The sequence below is a fragment of the Anas acuta genome, chromosome 5 (assembly GCF_963932015.1).
Source record: "Anas acuta chromosome 5, bAnaAcu1.1, whole genome shotgun sequence".
In the NCBI taxonomy this organism is placed as follows: Eukaryota; Metazoa; Chordata; class Aves; order Anseriformes; family Anatidae; genus Anas; species Anas acuta.
The window spans coordinates 17,314,131-17,336,551 of NC_088983.1; the positions used below are offsets into that span (position 1 = coordinate 17,314,131).

Here is a 22,421-nt window from a genome sequence, read left to right on the forward strand (position 1 = left end):
TTGGTGAAGAAAAAAAAAAACACAAAACCAAATAAAAGACAGAGGGTGTGTGCCAGAAGACTGAAGGCCACCTCCAAATTATCTGTGAGGATGGAAGCACTGCTGACTGGGAGCAAGCATAATGATGTTCTTTCAATGACAAGGTCAATATTGTCATATTGAGTTTTAGAGGTGGGTTAGCCACACTTCCCTTTACTTCCTCTAGTGTCTAATTGCGTGATGTTCTGCAGCTCAGACGAAGGAACCACAGTGCTTAAGGCACGCATGCTGTGTGAGGAAAAAGTGCATTCTGCCTCATGCAAAAAATCCTTAAGCTCAAGTATTTGCAAGATATTCCTGTTCAGTGAGAATTCATATGCAGAATCCAAATTCAGTTATTCAATAATTTTCTTTCTAGTCTTACTAACAGTTCTGTGTTGTGAGATGAAAGGCAGATACTGGAGTTTCAATTCATGTTATAAATTTGCATGAACTGTAAATTTGTGGAGGAGAGCAATACAAAATACGATTTGGTTGTGCTTTAAAAAAATAAAAACAAATGAGACTGCATATTTGATTTGTGAGTAAAATGTGATTTCACAAGTGACTGGTGAAATACATTATAGAGTGATTTTTTGTCACAGATCGCAGTGGTTGAGGTTGGAAGGGACCTCTGGAGGTCAGGCCCCTGCTCATGCAGGGTTGCTTAGAGCCACCTGCCTGGGACCATGTCCAGGTTTTGGATATCTACAAAGAAGGAGACTCCACTGCCTCTCTGGGCAACCTGTTCCAGTGTTCACTCACACAGTAAGAGTTTTCCCTTCTGTTCAGACAGAGCCTCCTGTCCTGTTCTGGGGACTCCCAAACAGAGCCTGCCTCCATCTTTGCAGCCTCCCCTCAGGTGTTTGTGCATAGTGAGGAGATCCCTCTGCACCGCCTCTTCTCCAGGCCTAGCAGTCCCTAGCTCCCTCAGCCTCTCCTCACAGGAGAGGTGCTCCAGTCTCTCAGCTGTTTGAATGGTCCTTTTTCACTGGACTCTCTCCAGTGTGTCCATCTCTCACTTGAAATGGGGAGCCCAGAACTAGGAAAAAAAAAAAAAAAAAGGAAACTGTGGTTGGAGGTAACATTATTTTAACATGTCTTTAAACCCAAATGTAATGCATACCACTAAAGGCTACTAGTGACTCCCTATGTTTAACAATGACAAATTTACATAAGTAATCCTAGTGAAACTTAATACTGTAAAAATAGTGTTCTGTATGTAACAGCTACAGGTAGTTGGTATGACTTGTAATCTAACAAAACACACCATACCCGGAAAAGTGTCTAACAAAGAAGCGTCCACTCTTTTACTTATTTATTTATTAATGTTTTGGGGAGTGCTGAAGTGTAGTTAACTAAGAAACTCTAAATAGTTGATAGCAGTTTGTTTTGTCTCCCTGTAACAGTCAGCAGCTGGTTCCATCAGGGCTTCTGGAATAAAAGTTGGTGTACTTAATGGCAAATCAGTGTTGATTTTGAATAAAATGCTCAGTGGGTCCCTCTTATTTTCCTACCTAATGTTGAGTTACAATTTACTACTTAATTTCTTGCTAAGAACTCTGCTTATGATAATCATCTGCTTTCCTCTTCTTGGCTTTATTCAGCCTTGAATTTCAGCAGTAGATTGCTTTTAAGCTGAAAAGGAAGCAAGAGCTAAAGGATACAAGTACTTAGCTATGTGGAGTAGAAGATGGAGTTTTTATAAAGCTCATTACAAATGTATCCTGGAGTGTTCGATCTACAGAGAACCATTTGTCCCTTACAGTATGACTTTCTTTTGGTATTGAAATTTAATTACAGAAAAATATTTTACAAGATACAGTGTCAATTTTTTAAGCCTTCACAATTATCTTGGGAGTTTCAAAGATTTTTTTTTGCAAGGGACAAAAAATATCTCAGGCATGAACTTAAGGAAGAAAGAATAATTTTAAATGCCGTTTTCAAAATTCAGTCTCTCATTAAAAGGTAAAGTTTGGTGAATGGTAGAAAGTGAATTATTGTTTTTATTTTTGATGTTCTAGAGAAAAGCTAAATATAATTGAAAGTCAGAATAACCTTGATATATATATATACATACATGTGTGTGTGTGTATATATATATATATATACACACTTTTTTGATAGTTCCTTAAAAATCTATTGGTCATAATTTTGTATCTTTTGAAATGTTTTCACTGGGCCCTCCCACCAGCACAAGTATATTCCCGTGCTGGATACTTGAGATCATAAGGGGGCTGCTGTACCACGGTATATGCTCGTATCTAAATCCCCAGTCTCTTTCTCGTCATTCTAGTACCTTGAAGCCTAGTTTTACAACACACCTTAGAGATAAAGAAACATAATTTTGAAGATAACTCACTGAATTTGCAGCTAGCTAAATGATACAGTTTTCATCCCCCCTCCTCCCTTTTTCCCTTTTTTTTTTTTTTTTTTTTTTTTGATGTATCAACATTATAAATTGTTTTCCTAAATCTCAGCTTGGCTGCATTGTCTTTTGCAAGGGTACTTTGGGCAGACAGAAGGTGAAGGAAGGTTTCAGTTTGTGTTTTTCACTCCCCTTCCTTTTCCTTCCTCCCCTTCTTCCCTCCTTCCTTCCTGCCCCAGCTGAAGGAAGAGCGAACGGAGAGATAGTACTTCAGGTTGGCTAACACCCAGATGGAGGGCTAGGAATTTCTGACTTTTTCATTTTGTTTTTGCTTTTTATCACACTATTTTTCTTTGGATAACAGGTACTGGAAAAGACAATAAAAGAGAAACAGTAGTTGTGTCAAAAGAAAGTGGTAACATGAAAAGTGTATTATTTTATGGCTTTGTCTCAGAAGTTGATATTTCAAGTTAATATTTGAACCAAATGAGGCTCAGAACTATTTTAAACCCAGAATTTTACAAAAAATAAAAAGCCCAACCCCCCCCCCCAAAAAAAAAAAAACAGTCACAGTGTATGTATTTTAATAAGTACAGTTTATGAATATGCTGTTGGACTGTTTATTTTTTTCTGCCTCATGGTAGCACTGAGCACTATTTCTGATTTTAGGAGCTTCCTCTCATTAGTGCAGTACAATCTTTTATGTAGCACCTGTTTTAAACTCCAAATCTGCATCTACGAATGTAAAACCTGACTTTTGAAATATTTGCTTTTTTGAACACTCTTCTTTAAAGGACCTGTCAGGATCTCTCCCCCAAATGCTAGAAGCTTGAAGGATAAGGGAGGAACAATGTTGCATGGCCCAAACACATGTGCTTTCGTCATTAGCAAGGTCCAGCATGACCTCATGTTGACCTCAAAGGTAAATCGCTCTCAGGGAACAATTATACATGCCTGTGAAAGCAGCTTAGTTTTGAACATAATCAAAACAATAACTTCAGTATATAGAATAAACTTAAATTTACAACTCTGTCTGTCTGTTTGCTTTTCTCTTTCTCTCTCTTGTCTCTCTCCAAGTCTCTTCTTGAGAGAACATTGGGTTTTTATGTGCGTTTTGTGAAAGGGAATTACTTTTCTAGAGGTCGTAATAAATTCCTAAATATGGAGAACCCAAAGGATCTTTTATCTAATTTAGTCAAGTCATACATCTTACAATGAATCACTCTTTTTAACTTAAGCATTTCATTTGTTTAGAGTATTGATATTGCAGCCTTCAGAATGTGTCTGTATTGCCTTGAGGAATGATGTGTGGTTCTGAAATGTATAGCTCATTTAGACTAATAGGAATGTTTTTAAATATCAATACATTAATTTTTGTGTGCTCATGTTAGACTACCACACAAGCTTATGACATCTTATTTTTTTTGTAGAAAACTATAAATAGTTTGTAGTGTTGTGTGATACATCTCTGCATATGATTGGAGTATGATTTAGCTAGCAGTTCTATTTGGAGAAGATTTGCTGGCAGCATCTTGGAACTGTTAGCCAGATATGTCCCATATAATTAGGACAATATAATCATTTGATATGAATTTTGTTTTCTTTTTTTTGCTAGAATGAGAGAGCGTATTCCTTCTGTGGAACAATAGAATACATGGCTCCAGATATTGTAAGGGGAGGAGATACAGGACATGATAAGGTATGTTCTAAGTTTATTATTGAGAAAATGTTAATTCTCTGGGCATCACTGTTGTTCAGTTTGAGTTTTTTTGTAGAATGCAATAGTGTCTTACTTAAACGTGCCTTATTTCATGTTGCCCTAAAATAGATTATTGCCTATATTAAAAAACATTGGCATAATTTATTTTCAGTTTGAAGTTAGTTTTTAACCAAAGTACAAGGCATATTTCTAAAGCTGTTGAGGCTCGCTTGTGTTCTATTTGACTCTTGTTCTAAATGTGCAGTAGGACAAAAAAAATTAGCTCATACTTACTATTATTTAAAAACTGTTTAGTTTGGAGTGGAAAAACAACTGTTTTGTGACTAATTCTGATATATTTTTACAATTATACATCAGGTTAGTCAATTATCTTATTTGAAGTCTTGAGTGGATTATTAACGTAAGTTTGGGAAATATTCTCAGATTGTCAAAAAATAATTCCACTTATCTTGAGACTAATTTTTTTATATGAATTAATGTCAGTAACTGATGGCAACAATTAAGATGACCGTTATTCACAGATGGAACTCAAAACAAACAAATAAAAATGTCGCAACTCTATTCCACTGAAAAAATTCTACAGTATTCCTAGATAAATTATTTTGATTGGTTACTATACTGAGAAGTTTTTGAGAATATATTATCTCCGTGGTTGTTTTGTTTGTTTGTTTTTTTTTTTTTCTGTTGGGGGTCCTGGAATATACTTGATGACGATTCATCTTAGAATAGCCTTTTTAAGCACTGGAAAATATTATGTCACCCTCTACCCTCTATCTCCTTTTCCTAGATTACTGAACTCAGTCTGATTTTGCCTTAGAAGGTTCTTTCTCTGTTTATTCTGCTTCTGTTTTGGTCTAAATTTGCCTGTAATATTTTTTCAAGTAGGAAACACTGTAGTGGACACAGTATTTCAGCTAAGTGTTGGCAGTTTGAAGTACAGTAGAATGACTACCTCCCTGATTCTTCTATTACACATAAAATGGAAAATTTTGATTTGTCTTTTGATTTAGTCATTGTCTCACACCTACCTTTGTTTCACTATAATCTTTGTATATTTTTTCACAGTACTGCTTACTTAATCATTATTAAAATGGAATTTTACAAATTTATGAATCTAATCTCCATTTTCTGCACTCTGTATTTCTCCTTTAGTTTAATCTTGCCAATTTCAGAGGATCTCTCAAATGCAGCAGTCACTTTAAATTGTGTTTTGTTTTTTTCTCAAGTGCTTACAGATTCTGTAGTATTGCTGCTATTGCTGATTTTAAGAGCAATCTCTGTGCTGTTATCTTTGATTCATTCTACTTGATATTTTCATGAGGTATAGAGCAGAGCTGTATAATACACTTAAAGAAATAGCCTAACAATTGATGGCAAATGATCGACAGCTGTTAAATAAAGGTGTTTGTTTTTTTCAGTTATATGTGCTGGTAATTGTTTACCTTACAAATTCTTGGCTAACTGTTGACAATGTTATTTGGCATGGTGTTTGAAGGTTTTTAGTGTATTTTGTATTTACTGCTTATCTAGCTACCCAAGATCTTATTTAAAAAAGAGGAAATGAGATTGCCATAGTATGCTATGCTCTTTATAAATCAGTGTTTTTGCTTTTAATCTCTTCTAGATAGCTATCTTGTTTGTATTAAAAACTTGCTCCAGATTTTTTTTTAGAGTTTGATTCTGATTCTGTAGATCCTCCTACTCTTTTGGAAAAACACACACTTCTCCTGGGACCTTCTCTGATCATTGTGTATTTGCAAGGAGAGTTATTGACAATACAGAGACTTCTTCAACTAGTTCCTTTACACATTCTTGGATGAATAGACCAAACATCAGATTTTGTGTATATTGAAAAACAAAACAAAACAAAAAGCCACAGCCTCTAAAGTAGGAAGTCAACTTTTTCATCATTTACTGGTTTTCTTCCTGTAATGTATTAATTTTGTCAGCACAAGTGAAACATAATTTCAGTTTCATGGATATGCAAATTTCATGAAAATAAAATTGAGAAGTTCAAACACCTGTAGTTAAATTAATTTTGTCTAAATGACTAACCTGCTTCCTTTATTTTTCATAGTAGTTTCTTTTCCTATGAAAGAGTGAAAAAATTCTTTATGGATATGAAGCAATTTTTGTATAATGAAAAGATTTTCGGAAATAACATTGGGTATGAGAGTATGGAGTAAATATGAGCATTTTGTCTCAAAAAATACTTCCCTCTTAGAAAACCTCTGTTTTCTGTCCCCATGTAACTCTACCTATCCTTGAAAACAAGTATTGGGATAGTCAGACAAAATCAGAGAGACTATGGGATTATCTGAAGACTTTTTTTTTAACGTATTGGTACTTTAAATAAAAATAATAAATAAATAATAAACACAATAAATAAAATATTATGAGGTGTCAGAGAGATTAATAAGATGACAAGGGGGAATGGTTTTAAACTAAGACAGGAGATTTAGGTTAGATATTAGGAGAAAGTTTTTCACTCAGAGGGTGGTGAGGCGCTGGAACGGGTTGCCCAGAGAGGTTGTGGATGCCCCATCCCTGGAGGCATTCAAGCCCAGGCTGGATGTGGCTCTGGGCAGCCTGATCTAGTGGTTGGAAACCCAGCACAAAGCAGGAGGGGGTTGAAACTAGATGATCTTTAAGTTTCTTTTCAACCCAGGCCTTTCTATGATTCTGTGATTCTATGATTAATATATGGGAAGCCAAAGATAACGTGTTGCCATGAAATGTAAGATAAAGTTCCACAGCATTTCAGGTGTCCTTATTAACTGTGAGCTGTAGACCTAAAGTGTACTTTTTAAAAGTTGCTTAGTTTCATTCTCAAGCTCCTGAAAGCTCAGGTTCCAATACTTCATAGCAAGATTTAGTTAGCTCAAGTATGTATAACCTCCGTTATTTCAAGTAGGTTTCAGAATTCTTTTCATATCCCAATGTTAGAACTCAAAGTTAATTCTGGGGAAAAAGTCAAGTGAAGCTTTAGTAGCCAGTGGAAAGACTTAAGCTTGAGAAATTAATTGAAGAAGCCGAGTGGAGAGCTTTCAAAGTAACTGATTTAATATAGGAAATACCTTCAATCATTACTGCAATCCTTCAAGCTTTGTTTTGTCCATGTTTACCTCAGTTGTGAATAGGTGGGCTGTTCCTTTTGCTAGCTCTTTACTGGCTGCATTGTTTTGTTCCTCCTTGTATTAACAATTTTACTTTGCTGTATCATAACTTAAATAATTATTGTTTTTCTACAGGCTGTTGATTGGTGGAGTGTTGGTGTTCTTATGTATGAACTGTTAACTGGAGCGTCACCATTTACAGTTGATGGAGAGAAGAATTCTCAAGCAGAGATTTCTAGGTAAGGTTCAAAACAGCACGTTACATGGGCTTGCTCACAAATTGATGCTTTGCTATAATATATATTTTATGAGAATTTTTATATGGAATTTAGGAAGAAAGAGCTACCAGGGTAATATGTCATGCATTACCTGGTTCTGTGTAACAGATTGACATCTGAAAGCAGACAGGTTATTTCAGTAATCTGCAGAGGTTAATAAAATAGAACTGACCTTTACGAAAGACCTGTTTTGTTTAAGCTACAGTGGAACCACAGCTTTGCTGCTGCCCAACCCCATTGCATGTTTACTGTTGAAAGGGAAGTCAAATGAAACATGAAATTATACGTAAATAGAATTATCACATTCGACATCTTGATACTGAATACTAAATTAAATACCGAGACGTATTTAGCTGGAGAGAGTTTTGTCTTTCTTGCTAGACCCCTCCACTGTATAAGTTTAAATTACCAGGATTTACCCTACTCCCACTTTTTTTTTTTTTTCAATGGGAATGTTTATTTTGTTAGTATATGACATGAAACAAAGAACGTGATCCTTTCTAGACATACTTGCATATTTATAAGAAATGAGTATGAAACATGGAAATCAAGTAACCTATACCATTCTTGTGTTTTACATATAAACTTTTTAGATGCATGTTCTTCAGGGTTTGATTGTCTTTTGAAAGGTTCTTCTCTGCTCTTGAATATCTTATTTTTTTCTCATAATTTATGGTTAAATTCAAAGATGAGAAACTGCAAGGCTGCCAGCATCCACTCTCTGATGGCTATTACTCTAATTTCTGACTGAAATTTTATTGTGACAAGTTGACTGCCTTTTTTTCCAGGTATTGATGTTGTCCTTTGGTATGTTTTTATTCTGGTTGGTGTTCATACTATGTTTCTATTTTCTATGTTTCTATGTTTCTACATTTGTGTATACTGTACAGCTTCTCTCCATGACTATCTTGGATCTTTCTAGTTTCATTTCCTCTCTAAACTGATAAAAAAATAAAAATACAACCCTGAATTGCAGATAATGTCATCAGATATCTGTAGTTGCCAATGGTGATGAAATCACTAGCACTGGCAAATTGGTACAAACTTCTTTCTTGATAGCAGAGTTACTCTAAACACAAATTATATTCCCTAAGAGCAGGCCTAGAGAATTCAGCTTTCTCTTAGACACCAGCCCTGAAAGCATAAATTCTATAGTGTTTGGTTTTTGTAGGTTTAAGGAAACAATCTTGTTCTGGATGAATCCAGGTCCTTATCTTATTTTTACCTAGGGTGGGAAATAATCTCAGACATTTTTGTGTAGAAAGTTTATTTCTGTGTGCGTCACAAAGGCTGTTAGGTTTTAAACCAAAGTTTTGATATGAAATATGTCTCCTATGAACAGTTTAGTTGTTCTGTCAGAAATAGTTGCTGTATGGTTTATACCTTTTTTACTCTATCTGATGAGAGATTGTGTTCACTTCTTTTATCATACCTTTTGGACAGCACCGTGGACTTCTCTGTCATGGTGAGTGCTACTTAAGTGGATACTTTGTTTTCCCTTACATTAAAGGCCTCTGTCTCTGAAGGCTCTTTTTGTTCACATTCTTGGTGTTATGGGTTACTAATCTTGTTAGATTTTTTTTTTTCCACAGAACTATTCAAGTGTATATCCATTTCAACTATCCCTTCTCCCCTTACTTCTCCCTTCTCCTCAAATCTTCCTTTCATTTTGGAGAATTCTGGACTTGCATTGCCACAGAGCTGTGAAAGGGCCCCATCCTTCAAAAGTATAGGCAGGTGCTGTGTTTGTTTTCACTTTAATTAAGAGTGATTTGTAATTCTGGCTTGAAAGACAGATCCATTTCAGAATTCTGATTTTTGAGGGTCTTGTAATATGTACAGGTACTTAAAATGACTATGAAGTTTTTTGAGCATTATTTTGCTTCTGTGCAATAGTTTAGAAAATCTTATCAGCTTTTGAGTTATGAATAGATAGATATCTGTCTTTTTCCACTTGTGTGCATCTATAAAATCTGTAGAAGCATGTGACACAGTTTTAGCATAATAACGCTAATTGGGGCCTATGCTCTTTATTTGACATAGTTTGTTAGAATTTATTTATGCTTCATAGAGGATGGCTGAAATTTGACTATCTGTTAGTTGATACAAGGATATTTTGTCTGCAGTTTTGCAAGAAACTATTTCTTCCTTAAACTGGAAAATGCATTGCAGGTATATACTAGGATGCCATTCTTTATTCTCTACCTGTAAAGACTCCAGTCATTACCAGATCTTTTCAAGGACAGAGCAGTTATTAAATTGAACTTCCGATTTGTGTGGTATCTTCTGGAATTTTGTCCTGGAAAGTGCTTAAAAACAAGTAGAACTTATACCTACCTGCAGTGCACAGCACGTCTACCCTTGTTGGGAGTCCAGAGTCCAAGAAATGATAGGAGATACTGCAGTGATACTTTCCGAACAGGTAGCAAGCAATATGTAAGGAGATCTCTTCCACAAAAAGGAAACCATTTGATGCAAAATGTAGCGTGAATCACATCCCATCAGTGACTCTGCCTACAGATCAATTCAGCCTGTCAGTAAAGCAGATAGTTTCAAGAAAGTTGTAAGTATTCCATCAAAGTTTCTGACTTGGCTAATGCTTGCAAGAACTGGGGTGCACTGTTCCATCTGCTCAAAGGTGGTACAAAAGAATCTGACATTGGTAGTTCTGAGATGACAAGGCGTTCAGTAGAGTTGTTTTCAAACCTGCAGGTGAAAATTCTGCTTTGGAAGCTTGTCCCACTACCCTTTAATAGGTTTACAGCTTGAGGTTGCTTTCTCTTATTCCCTGAGTATTAGGACTGGTATCTTTTTGGTGAAGCTTATGATACACAGTTACCAGGGCACTGGTGATAAACTATGGTAACCGTTCTAGCATAAACCTAGTGGGTCTCATGGTTAACTAGGTTGATTCTTTCAGTTTACCATGATGTAATTGTGTCCTTCACCTGTTGGAAATAAAACCATAAGCTTCATGTTTTGTGCTTTTGATATTTTATTATCATCACTTCCACAATCAGTTTCAGGCATCTGTTTTCAGCCTAATCACAGAGGAGGGTGAAAGGGAGCTTCTGTCTCATAATGACATATTTTTGTTGACCAAAATATTTTTTCCTTCATCTATAAAACATTAGATTGACATATAATGCCTACCAGTTCCTAAATTTTTTCTTCTTTCTTTGTAAGTAGTTTTTTTTTCTTCTCACTGTTAAGGTTTTAAACAAGTTACATAGTTATGATTTCAAATAACAAATTGATGTTTGTTCAAGCATCTCATCTTCAGTGGGCTGTCAATAGCTTATGCTTTACTTTTCAAAGTATCGCTTAGTAGATATATTGAATAGTTGTTTTTATAACATGGTTTATAGATCGGTCAATGTAATGCTAGAAGATAAGTAGATAAAATAGGACTAATTTGGAAATTTGACCTATTGGCCAATTGCCAATAGATGTTTTCATATTCTGACATAAATTTGATTTTCTCAGCTTTGCAATGGATCAGAATTGTGATTAGTTAAGCTGTTTACAGAGATAACTAAAATGAAAGATCTAGAAAGTATCTTTCAGCTTCTGGCTAATGGCATATTTTTCCCTCTCCCCTCCAGCAGTAGAACTAATCTGCTCTCCTTGTTGGAAAAACCCCTGTGACACTGTCTTCATGATGCCTTTATTGAGCACTGCAAGGGCATTCCTGCTTAAGTCCTTAAGACTATAACGCTAGAACAAAGGAGGTCAGAATCCTCTTCAAATTCTCTTCACACTGACATCTTAGTATAAGTCTTTGCCACATGGCTTTTGCATTTGTGGTTGGTTTTAAATACCCAGCCTCCTGTGGTAGGAAGTTTTCTTCAGCCAGCAAACATGTATCCCATCTCTGTTGCTTTAGTGAAGAGCAGGTAAGAAACCTGTGCTCTGTCTATGTAGTTTTTAAGCTGGGAGATAGGAGAGACCAGTAGTGGCAAATCTGAATTTTTTCATAGGAAAATCAGGCAGTTCCTGAGATGATTTGTCAGGCTCAGCAGCCTTTACTAACAGGTAAGGCTCTGAAGGATACTGAGGGAATGGCTCTGAAGATACTGATAAACCTCTAAGTGCTTCTTCTCTTTAAGGTGTCATTCCCCTACTGTATCTTCCACTGAAGATAAAACACCTCCTCCTCCTTCTTATCATTCATTAGCATCCCCTTCTCATTATCGTGTATGTTCTTGGCCTACAGTACTTATGGGAGAGACTAATCAATATTCCTGGAAAACAATACCAGTAGGGTTAGCTCTTTGTTCTGCAGTCTGCCATAGAGAAGGATAAGATGACCAAGTAGTAATCATCTTCAAGCGCCTGGAAGCTTTTCAGTACAGCCAGAGTGCTCCCATCAGCAGGGTTAATCTCACCTCATCTCAGTTTAGAGGGAACGTACTGTCTAGGAGGAGCAGAAGGTACATAGTAGTCCTCCAGCAGCTTTGACCACAGTACCCACTTGGAATATTTAATTCCTCCTGCTTCCTTTGCCTACTGTTAGTGGACTGCTAAAGTATAAAGTGAAAAAGAGGATGGAAGTGATTCAGAAAAGAAAATTAAGGTTGATGCCATATCTTCTTTTCAGAAGCGCAGACATCCTAGCAAGGATCTTGATATCCTGGGCTTCCTTGTCTGAACACTTTATGGGCTACTGCTACACCCTCCAATGACTTACCTTTCAGCACAGCACTTCACTAAAGCCAGACTAATTAGTCTCCCTTTACTTAATTAAGCTATGTGATTAGTCTTCACCAATGTGTGCTTTTTTACGTGTTGATCCCATATGGTCTTTCTTTTCTGGCAGCTTGCTTTCTGTACTATTTATGGTGTATACAGCTTCACATATTTAAATTCTGTAACTCTAAGTAGTTCCTAGAACTTCTGAAGAAATTGGTATCGTTCTTCACTACTTTTGTAGTGTAATCCTATGAACTGGTTCAGAGCATCACTGTTATTTTACCGTACCAGTCAACTTCAAAAATGTTTCTGAAGGAATGTCACTAGCATGTATTCGGGCACTGGGACAGGCTCCCCAGTGAAGTGGTCACAGCACCAAGCCTGATTGACTTCCAGCAGTGTTTGGACACCACTGTCAGACATACTGTTTAATTTTTAGGTAGCCCTGTGTGGAGTCAGCAGTTGGACTCCATAATTCTTGGAGGTCCCTTCCTCCTATGAAATGCAGCTTACATGCAACCTGCTTGTACAGCATGGCAAATTGCTGCCTACTGTGTCCTAGCCTCCTTTGTAGTTCTTCATATGAAACACATTCTGTACCTTTGATTAATTTGGTTACTTATCTCTAAAACTTTTCCAGTCATAGTGCATCCTTGCAAGAGGAGGCCACAGGTACTGCACGCAGTATACCAAGTACGGACAAACCTTACGTGCCATAAGTGTGTTTTCTGTTTGTTCTCTTAGTTTTCTAATAATTTGTAACATTGGAATTGTGGTTTTGACTGCTGTCAAGCATCAGGTTGATGTTTTTATGGAAGTGTTGTAGCTATATGTATTCGTTTGGATAGTAACACTAATGTATGTAGGAAGCTACATGGATTTTTGTCTCATGGATTAAGTTCCTTAAGTAAACCAAAAATTAGTTGTCATTTTGATTGTCTTGCTTCATGGGAACTTCCTGTATTTCTTCATCATCTGTCCTTGCTCTTCAGTAACTTAAGAGATAATTTCTACTTACGCTACTCATTGCTCACCTTCCTTCCCAGATCAACTGGGAGCCTGTTCAGCGGCACAGGTCCCAGCACAACACCCCTAAAATAATACTTGTAATTCTTTCTGTTGCAAGAACTGACCATTTACTCAGATCCTCTGTTTTATGCCTTTGAACCAATTATTATCTATGCTAGGGCTGTTCTTAGCACCTTAATTTCCTTAAAAAACTTGAGGTTACTTTACTAAAAGCTTTTTGTAAATCCAAATGGTGATTCATATCATTGATCAAATCACTCTTGCCTACTTCTTGTTTAACTCCTCATAAGAACTCTTAAGGAATCTGCGTGGAGGAACTTTCCTTTACAAAAGCCATGCTGACATCTTTCTGTTGGTGCTCGGCATTGTGCCAGTGAATTTGACCTTCTGTACTGCCTAATTTATCTTCCACAGGTGTCCTGTTTACATGTCTGTTTTTCCTCAGATATTCCTTAAAAAAAATAAATAATAATAGTTGGTCCACATTTGCCATCCTTCTATCTCCAGGTACCATAGATAATGGAATGCTAAGCACTGCCATTAGTATGGTAACTCTTAGATTTAATGTTTAACACATTAAGTAATTACCAAATAAATGTTATTTTGTTTGTTTTATAGGAGAATATTAAAAAGTGAGCCACCTTATCCACAAGAAATGAGTGCACTGTCTAAGGATATAATTCAGCGTCTTTTGATGAAAGACCCCAAGAAGAGATTAGGTTGTGGTCCAACTGATGCTGATGAAATCAAACAGCATCCCTTTTTCCAGGTAAAGAAAAAAGAAATTTCCCCAAATACCGCTTACTCTGTGTTATTTTTTTTTGAAATCCATGTCTAAAGAAATTCCATTATTTTGGTAACAGAGTAGCTTACATGTGTATTAATTGCTTAAAGAATTTCATTGAAGTTAATAAGAAAATCCATGTACTTGTGTGTATGATTTTTGTGCATGCTACAGCAAGGGCATAGTAGCTTTTTAATTTCTTCTGTATTTGTTTCTAACACCTATGTGAAGCAGCCAAAAGCTGTGCTAGTTAAACCAGAAGGTTTAATGGAAGAACTCTTCATTTATATGTTGTGTATTGTTTTTTTAAAAGAAAGATAGTGCTAATATTACTAGTGAATTTGAACATTGATTAATTTCATCATTGGTGATAAACTCTTCTGTGTTTTTGTTTCCCTAATCAACTGTACTGTCAGTTCTGGAGTATTTAAAGTTGGTATTATAAATTAGACCTTTCAAATAAATATATTCAATGTAGTTATCATAACATTTTGCATGTGCAGTATCTTGGCTTTTTAACTTCTGAATTTCTTCTCATGTCTTCTGTATTTCGTTCCTTTTATAGAGGGTCTGACAAATTTCTATAGAGTTAGCTTCCTTTATTCAGCCTTTGTTTTGGAAGATACATGTTTTCCTCATATAGCACTTCCTATTCTTGACTTCATTTCAGTTCCGTTCATTTATAGTAGTGGGGCCATCTACTAATGACCACCATATCAATGCTCTCTCTTTAGCCAATTATTTAAGTAAGAATCGAATCCAGAGGCATTATTATCGCAGGGCTTTCAGAAGCTAAGATTAGTAAATTGGGATAGGTATCAGGAATGAAAGTTGAAGATATGGTGTACATGCAGTATGGCTTACAAGAATATAAGTGGTGTTTCCTCAGAAATAAAGGAAGAAATATAAGGGTTACACATCAGTTATTTGGCTCATCTCCATTGTTTACTAAATGTAGTAAAGACTACATTTCTTTGTAGTCTTTTTATGAGAAATAATTATGAATTTGATCTTGCCTTTTCTTACCAAAGTTTTGGCAAGAAAAAATTGCCCAAATATGTTGATGAATGTTGAAACTTAGTCTCTGACGTCTTAGGTAAGACTCATTTGTGATATACACTATAGTGTTAGTATCACAGGTACTTTGTTGTTGACAGAAGAAATAATAGATTCATAGGGAAAAAGAAAGGTATAATCTTCTACCTTCAGTGGAATTAGACTGGGGGGGGGAGGGAAGATGATCTTTTAGGCATAGAGCCTTACATTTGCAATGTGTTTAGTGTTATTTCTGTCTTTTTTATGGGAGAGATTTTCAGGGTTGAGTTTTTTTTTTTTTTTTTTTTTTTTTTTTTTTCCCCTGATCTGTAATGTTCTTGTTTTACCAATTCCTACTTTCAGCTGGGATGGTTTGACTATTTATCTCCCTCTGGTGTATGTCAATTACGTTATTTGGCTGAATGGATTTCTTTATGAGAATTACAGTATTGGAATCTCCACCTCAATGGGGTTTGGATTTGCACAGCAAAGATTTCTGGCAAAATAGCTTGCTTTGTTACCATAATTTTTAATTCCTCCCACCAATCAATATCTTCCATCAGGAAGAAAAACGGTTTAAAAACAAACAAACTCCTCCTCTCATGCTCCAGATTTTCTTCAATCACTGCTGTAAGAATGTTTCCCTGAGCTTTCTTACCAAGTTTATAGTGAAGCACAGTCTGAGATCACCACCATTATATTAAAATAATAATATTTGTGTTAAATATTTTTATTATTGATATGTCTTAGGATATCTATAGACTGCTTTATTAAAATACAAAAAGAACAATCCTCTGAAGTACTTACTCTTGGAGAAAGATATTCACATCCATGAGACTCATAAAGTGTTGCATTTATCCTTGTATTTTGCAGAAATAATTGCAAATAAGGTGGTTAATTTTGGAGAAATTTAATATCTTTGAACATGGTGTCTATTTGATTCAACCTTATTTTCTTATTTTTGGTTTAGAATATAAACTGGGATGATTTAGCTGCCAAAAAAGTATCAGCTCCATTTAAACCAGTAATCAGAGATGAATTAGATGTCAGTAACTTTGCAGAAGAGTTTACGGAAATGGATCCAACATATTCTCCTGCAGCAACCCCTCAGACTTCGGAAAGAATATTTCAGGTATTTTAAGAATTCATACTAATTAAAAAAAAAAAAAAAAAGAAAGCAAAACAGGTATTAAACAATTCTGTGTATATAGCTGAATGTTTTTCCCACCTTCTAAATTATTGGGAATTATCTATGTAATTTCCAGTCTCAGTTCTCAGGTCTTTTTGTTCAGTGACTGCAAAATTAGAAAGCTGGAAACAGTTGTAGTGCAAACATAAAATTTTGTGTCTCTCCATTCCCAGCTGAATATCCTGCCAGCTGGACTAAAGTCAGTCTGTCCTTTATTGATTCTCCTTACCTTACAAGTCTTGTCACCTTGCTTTCATCAACCTGGGCTACCAGCCTCAGCAACAGCATGCAGTTTGCCTATGTTGATATTATCCTCTAGTTGAGGTACTCTGGGAACTGGCAACTAACTGCAGAATTGAAAGTAGGTCTTTCACTTCCTTTATAAGTGCTTTAATTACTAGACTATTAAATGCAGATCAGAAACAGAGCTTTCCTCACCACCTTCTTCATGCTGCTAAAGAACGATCCTTACTTGCTCTGCAGAGTCTGGATGTCAAATGAGTGAACCGCTCAAGTGCAGCCTTAAACTTGGAACCCAAACTGCAGAAGTGCACAGCAGTTCAGTGTTTTCTCTCCTCCCCTACCTTGTGCTTCATTATATTTTACTGTCATTTTTTTTAAGCAACTTAATGCTTGGTGTACAGGAAAACAGCAGAATACAGCATCATATTTCGGAAGTTTTAAGATTTGTACTGACTATAGGAAGCCTTTATGCATGTCAGAATACTATCTGACTCATTCTGCAGTGGAAGTCACAGCTGTTCTTGTTGTGCCTAAACTGGGCAAATCGCTAACGTGAGCTTATTTTTGTTTTACTGTTTAAGATGGTTTGTTGCTTATATCACAGCATAAAAACTGTTTCACATCTTAACTTATAGGTGTTCTGGGAAGCCAGCTGGTATGAATTATGAGCCTTTATCACTACTGCAAAAGAATTGAAACCGAGCCAGATCTTTAGCATTATTTCCTTGAATTTTTGTATTGTTACTATTTTGTCTACAACTGTGGAGAATCATACAACCACTTCCAGAAAGACATCTGTTCACACTGAACACAGTAATAGCTACCCACCAATTAGCCAATTACAGTTTCTGTAATATGTTACGAACATTATGGTTTCTTTTAAAAGTCTTTGAAAGCCTCTAATGTTTTATGCGCAGTATTATCATTTGTGTGCAACAATTTCAAATTCTGTCCTTTTCTGATGTCTCTGATTTAATAGGGATATTCTTTCGTTGCACCTTCTATTTTGTTTAAACGCAATGCAGCTACAGTAGATCCTGTTCAGTTTTATGTTGGGGATGAAAGACCTGGAACCACAACTATTGCCAGAAGTGCTATGATGAAGGTAATAATAATATCAAGAGCTAAATTAATTTGGTTAACTTGGAACTGCATATAACTTTCAAAGCAGCAATCACAAGCTATGCCACAGATTACAAAACAGTCATTATGCATTTATCTGTTCTCTGTAATGGCTCCTCAGATGATCCAAGCATATAATTTGCATGTGGTACTATTAAGAAGTGGTTGAAGTTTAGTCTGAAAAATGAGATGGTTGTCTAGTTTTTCAGAAGACTGAAATATAACAATAGTAGTAATTTGACTCCTGATAGTTCTTATTCATCTAACCATTGTAGATATTTTTGAAAGTACTTTAATTGTGTCAGAATTCCTATGATGTATTTGCCCAAAAGTACATATAGTTGTGTGAATCCTTATAAGAACAGACGGTATTGTGATGTCTTCAAACAAGCACATAGTTTTGTGAATAAATGTATGTATGACCATCTTTGATCCTGTTTGTCTGAATATTTTGTACCTTAAGCTATTGTAGTACTAATACTTTGTTTAGTGACTGTTTTTTTAATTTAAAGTAAGATATAGTTTTTGATTGTTAAAATAAACTTTATGCATTTTATTAAATAGAAATTAAGCTTATATTTGATCAAAAAGAGAGCTCTTTTACAATTTTAAATGTAGATGAAAAATTCTCACAAAACTTTACTCTTTGTCTTTGACTGTGTATACTAAAAGTATTCTGCAGAACTAAATACAGACAGTTTCCTAACAGGACTCTCCATTTTTTCAACATTATGAACTGGATCTGAAAGAGAAACCATTGGGAGAAGGAAGTTTTTCCATTTGTCGAAAGTGCTTACACAAGAAAACTAGCCAAGAGTATGCAGTAAAAATAATTAGCAAAAGGTATAAATATTCTATAAGACCATAAAAATATTTTCTTTGCTTACTGTCAGCTATGGATTAGAATAATGCTCGCTATATTTTTGAAAGTGGAAAAATAACCTTAAAATATCAATTCTGAAGAATCTAGAGAAACATATAGTAGTAACCTTTAAAAATTCTGAGAGCCTTTTGAAATAAAATGTTATTTTTTGCTGGGGAGGACATGAGAAGAAGAGGGCTTTTCTGGTTCATAGTTGTACTCTACCTGTGTTTTCCCCAGGTTTGCTTCAAACCAGAGAAAGGTGTAAGTTCCTCTTGTCTTTAGACCTAAGTAAACTGTAGGTTTATGCTAGTTCCCTTTTCTAGGCAGTCCAACTGATTTTCTAGGCCATGGTTTTTAAGAAGTATCTATAGTTTGGTTTCCCTTGGATCTAATTAATTTGTGTGTGTGTGTGTATGCATGCACATGCGAACGCGCGTGTGTGTAAAATGTAATTAGACCATCGAGTTTTACATTACATCTGTTTCCTGGATGTTCTGAAGAGAACACCACAATGGAGAGGCAGCTGTCTCACTTTGCTCAGGGGGACCATCTGGTACTCTTCCAGAATAGATTCTTCTGGCAGTTTCTGCCCAGAGAAAAATAAAGACAAAGGGTTCTTTGAGGATTGGATGGGTTTTTAGCTTCATTTTGCTCAGTATTCATTATTAAATATGTCCCTAGCATGTTGTACAGTGCTGGCAGAAAAGGGAAGGGAAAAGCGTAAATGTTCTACCATCAGAATGAGAGTTCACAGGGATCTCTTCTTCCAAGACATTTGACTGTACCTCTGTTTTTCTAGAGCCTAGAAGTAACTGTCCACCAGACTTAAGTGTTTGTTCACATGCCTTTTGAATGGGATAAGTGCGTGTGAGCAAGCATTCTAAGGTCTTCTGTGATTTATGGTGACATAGTCAAAAGTATTAGTGGAACCTACAGAGAGACTCAAATGACCAGGCACTAGCAGTGGGATTCAGTTACTTAAACACAGGCATCAATCTAGTGCTATTTTAGCATCCATTGGTGTCCTACGAGTCCTCCAATTTGCATCAGTCTGGTGACTGCTACTAAACCTTTATGTAGATGTCTTCATGGCTGGTGTCTTCCAGGCTCTCCTATGCTTAGGTAACTGAATCCTATTATAGGTATATATTTTATTCACCCTGTCAACTTCATTAATCAGAATCTCACTCATTATGCTTGGTCCTTAGACAATCAGTATGCAGTAGACACCTACATTAGGTATTTTAATTCAAGTATCTGCCTTGTGTCTACATTCAGATTTTTTTTTCTGTGGTGCAGGCTGAACTGCAGATCAGTATTCCCATCTCATCTTAGGGAGAAATCCATCTTAAAAAATGGATTTATTGTTTCTAGATAACAGTTAGCAAACTAGTATTGACTTCTGTCATAGATGTGAGCTTTTAGGAATGACATCCCTAAGTGATATTACTCACAGGCTCTTTTGCTCTTTCTCCTTCATCTTGGTGGACCAGGCTGAATGAAGGTAAGAAGTGGTCTGCGTAAAAAGACTTTTTCAGGACTAAAGGCTGTGAGTCACTCAGAGCATGTTTATGTAGTATTTAGAGGTAGCAATAAACCTACACACTGAGTAAGTTGGCACAAACCAGCACAGAATGAGAAGCTGTTAAACAGTGAATAATACTGCTCTAAGGACCACAGTAATAATTCTTGCTAATAGGAAAAGCATGCTGAGTTTTTACTAACTTTTTTGCCTCAGCCAGACAGTCTTTTAATCCCACCCATTAAAGATACCAAAAAATTGAATCCTACACATAGGCAAACCTTTTCGTGGTACTTGGGATGAAAGCTAAGATCAAGAGTTCCTCTGTGTTTTTGCTTTTAGTACTGCTGGATCTGCCGCCATACAACAATTTGATTTTTTTTTTTGTGTTTTCTGAAGCCCCATGAAACAATGGATTCCTGTACACTTGCTTGAGTTAGTTTCAGAGCTCCTGTTGATTTTTCATAATATTGTCTGTCTACAAATCTGAGGTGGTAACTATTTATAGAGAAGAGATATTCAGAAAAATCTAGGCACAAATTTCAAAGGTTTATGTTTATGATATTGAGCCTTTTTTTATCTGTTTCCTAGTCCACCCTCTCATAGTATTTTCTCTAGGAGGAAAAGATTATCTGAGACAGTTTTCGATTTTCTTAAGGACCTGAAATAATTTTAAGTTTAAACAACAAAATCAGCAGAGGAACAGCTTAGTTCACTCCTGGATTATTTGAAGTCCACAAAAAAACAGCTTTTTCTTGTACAAAATTCTCATCACAGTTCTGGTCTGAATTAGAAAAACAATTTTTATGAAACCAGAAATACAGAACATGTGGTGAGCGAGATTCTGTCTGTGTTATTCATAAGACCATTCTCCTAAGCAGTACAAGATTAGCCTTTTTTACTTAGTAGGAAAGAGTTTTGGCAAAAATTTTCATGCATTCTTGGTCCAAACTAAATCAACATATTTATTAGAGAAAAACAAATTATTCTCCTCAGTCACCATTCATGTAGTTTTTATGAAGTTCACCACATTATTCTAGGGGTGATGGGGGGTGGGGGCTATAGATATTTAAGTACCTAAAAAAAATTGTGAATTGATTTTTGCTTTGGAGCAAGTCTCTTACCTGTTCCATTTTGGATTTTTCAATCCACCTATTCAGGGTTTCATATGTATAACACAGTTCCTATATAGATGATGATACTGTTTTTTTCCTAGTAGGAGCTCATAGTTTCCCTAGAACTGTGGCAGCATTAGTCTTCTGTAAGAATAGAAAGTGTTGGGACAATAATTTGAATCTTCAGGATATAGCTGAGCTAACACATTTGTAGGAACAGAGGTGAAGTCAAATTGCCCTGGACTAAGGGAAAGGTTTGTTTTAGATAGAAACTATTTTGTAATACCATTTCAGCTTTTGCTGTAGTAAGTTCCAGTTGCATCAAAAACATTGTCTGATTTGGGTGTGGTTTTTCTTATGTCCTAACTTGCAGGGTTATGCAGAGAATTTTGCTCTGCTTACGTTGAATATGGTTTTAATTGCGTTCAAGCAGTTGTAATGTTCAAAAATCTGGATTGCAAACAATTAAATAGGTGTAACACTTTGAATGTGCAATTTGCTCAGTAAAATTGGTACAAAATGTTTGCTCAATTTTTCCAGAATGGAAGCCAACACCCAGAGAGAAATAACAGCTCTGAAACTCTGCGAGGGACACCCCAATGTAGTGAAGTTACATGAAATTTACCATGACCAGGTATTGTGAAGAAACTGTGATCACTATTTGCTAAACACATTGCCTTGTGATTTCCCAAGTACTTTTAGGAGTTAAGCGTACTGTTATTGTGTAGGCATCTTTTTTCATAGTGCTTTTGTCTAATTCCAAAGATGAAGCAACAGTTCTGCATTCAAGGGGACCGTCATTTACTTTTGCACATCAAAATGTATTTGAAAGATTTAGTCATGGATTCTGTTTCTGGTTCTGTCATTGGTCTACATAGTTAATCATCCTACAATATATTCATGGAACTGTTTCCATATCTATAAAACTGAGATACCTACTCACTTTTCCTGAAGGTGCCATGAATCTTAAAATATTTGTGAAGCTATTTGGAAATCTGCAGTATAACCTTTAATGATAAGGAAGCCTTTTTTTGGCATTTATTTAGTATAGCGCAAGTACACGTGTGTAGGATAAGGAACTTTTTTCACGTGTATTTGGGTAAAACAGCTATACTTAGTAACATATTTAAAAAAAAAAGTTCAGGTTGTTCTGAAAATAAATAGGCTACTCTCAACCAGCAAACCATTGTATTTTTATTTGCTCATGGTAGTTTCCAGATTTTATCATCCTGATTACTCAGGTGCACAATATTCTGAAGTCCAGAACTGATCAGAATTTTTTAGTTGTAACATTTATGCAGTTTATGTCTGAGAAAGTTCCATTT

At 35.8% G+C, this 22,421-nt stretch overlaps 1 protein-coding gene across 2 annotated transcripts in view; it reads left to right on the forward strand.

The window, feature by feature from the left end:
* RPS6KA5 (ribosomal protein S6 kinase A5) overlaps positions 1 to 22,421 on the forward strand; it is an 83,149-nt gene that overhangs the window by 43,846 nt on the left and 16,882 nt on the right. Inside the window, exons 2-9 of one of the 2 annotated variants that reach the window (XM_068682961.1) lie at positions 3,181 to 3,308; positions 4,002 to 4,085; positions 7,358 to 7,461; positions 13,840 to 13,990; positions 16,011 to 16,172; positions 17,452 to 17,577; positions 18,304 to 18,437; positions 21,637 to 21,730. In XM_068682961.1, the coding sequence (XP_068539062.1) occupies positions 3,237 to 3,308; positions 4,002 to 4,085; positions 7,358 to 7,461; positions 13,840 to 13,990; positions 16,011 to 16,172; positions 17,452 to 17,577; positions 18,304 to 18,437; positions 21,637 to 21,730 (927 nt within the window). In that variant the 5' untranslated portion in view covers positions 3,181 to 3,236. The remainder of the gene's footprint in view (positions 1 to 3,180; positions 3,309 to 4,001; positions 4,086 to 7,357; positions 7,462 to 13,839; positions 13,991 to 16,010; positions 16,173 to 17,451; positions 17,578 to 18,303; positions 18,438 to 21,636; positions 21,731 to 22,421) is intronic. The other variant, XM_068682960.1, reaches the window with a different exon arrangement.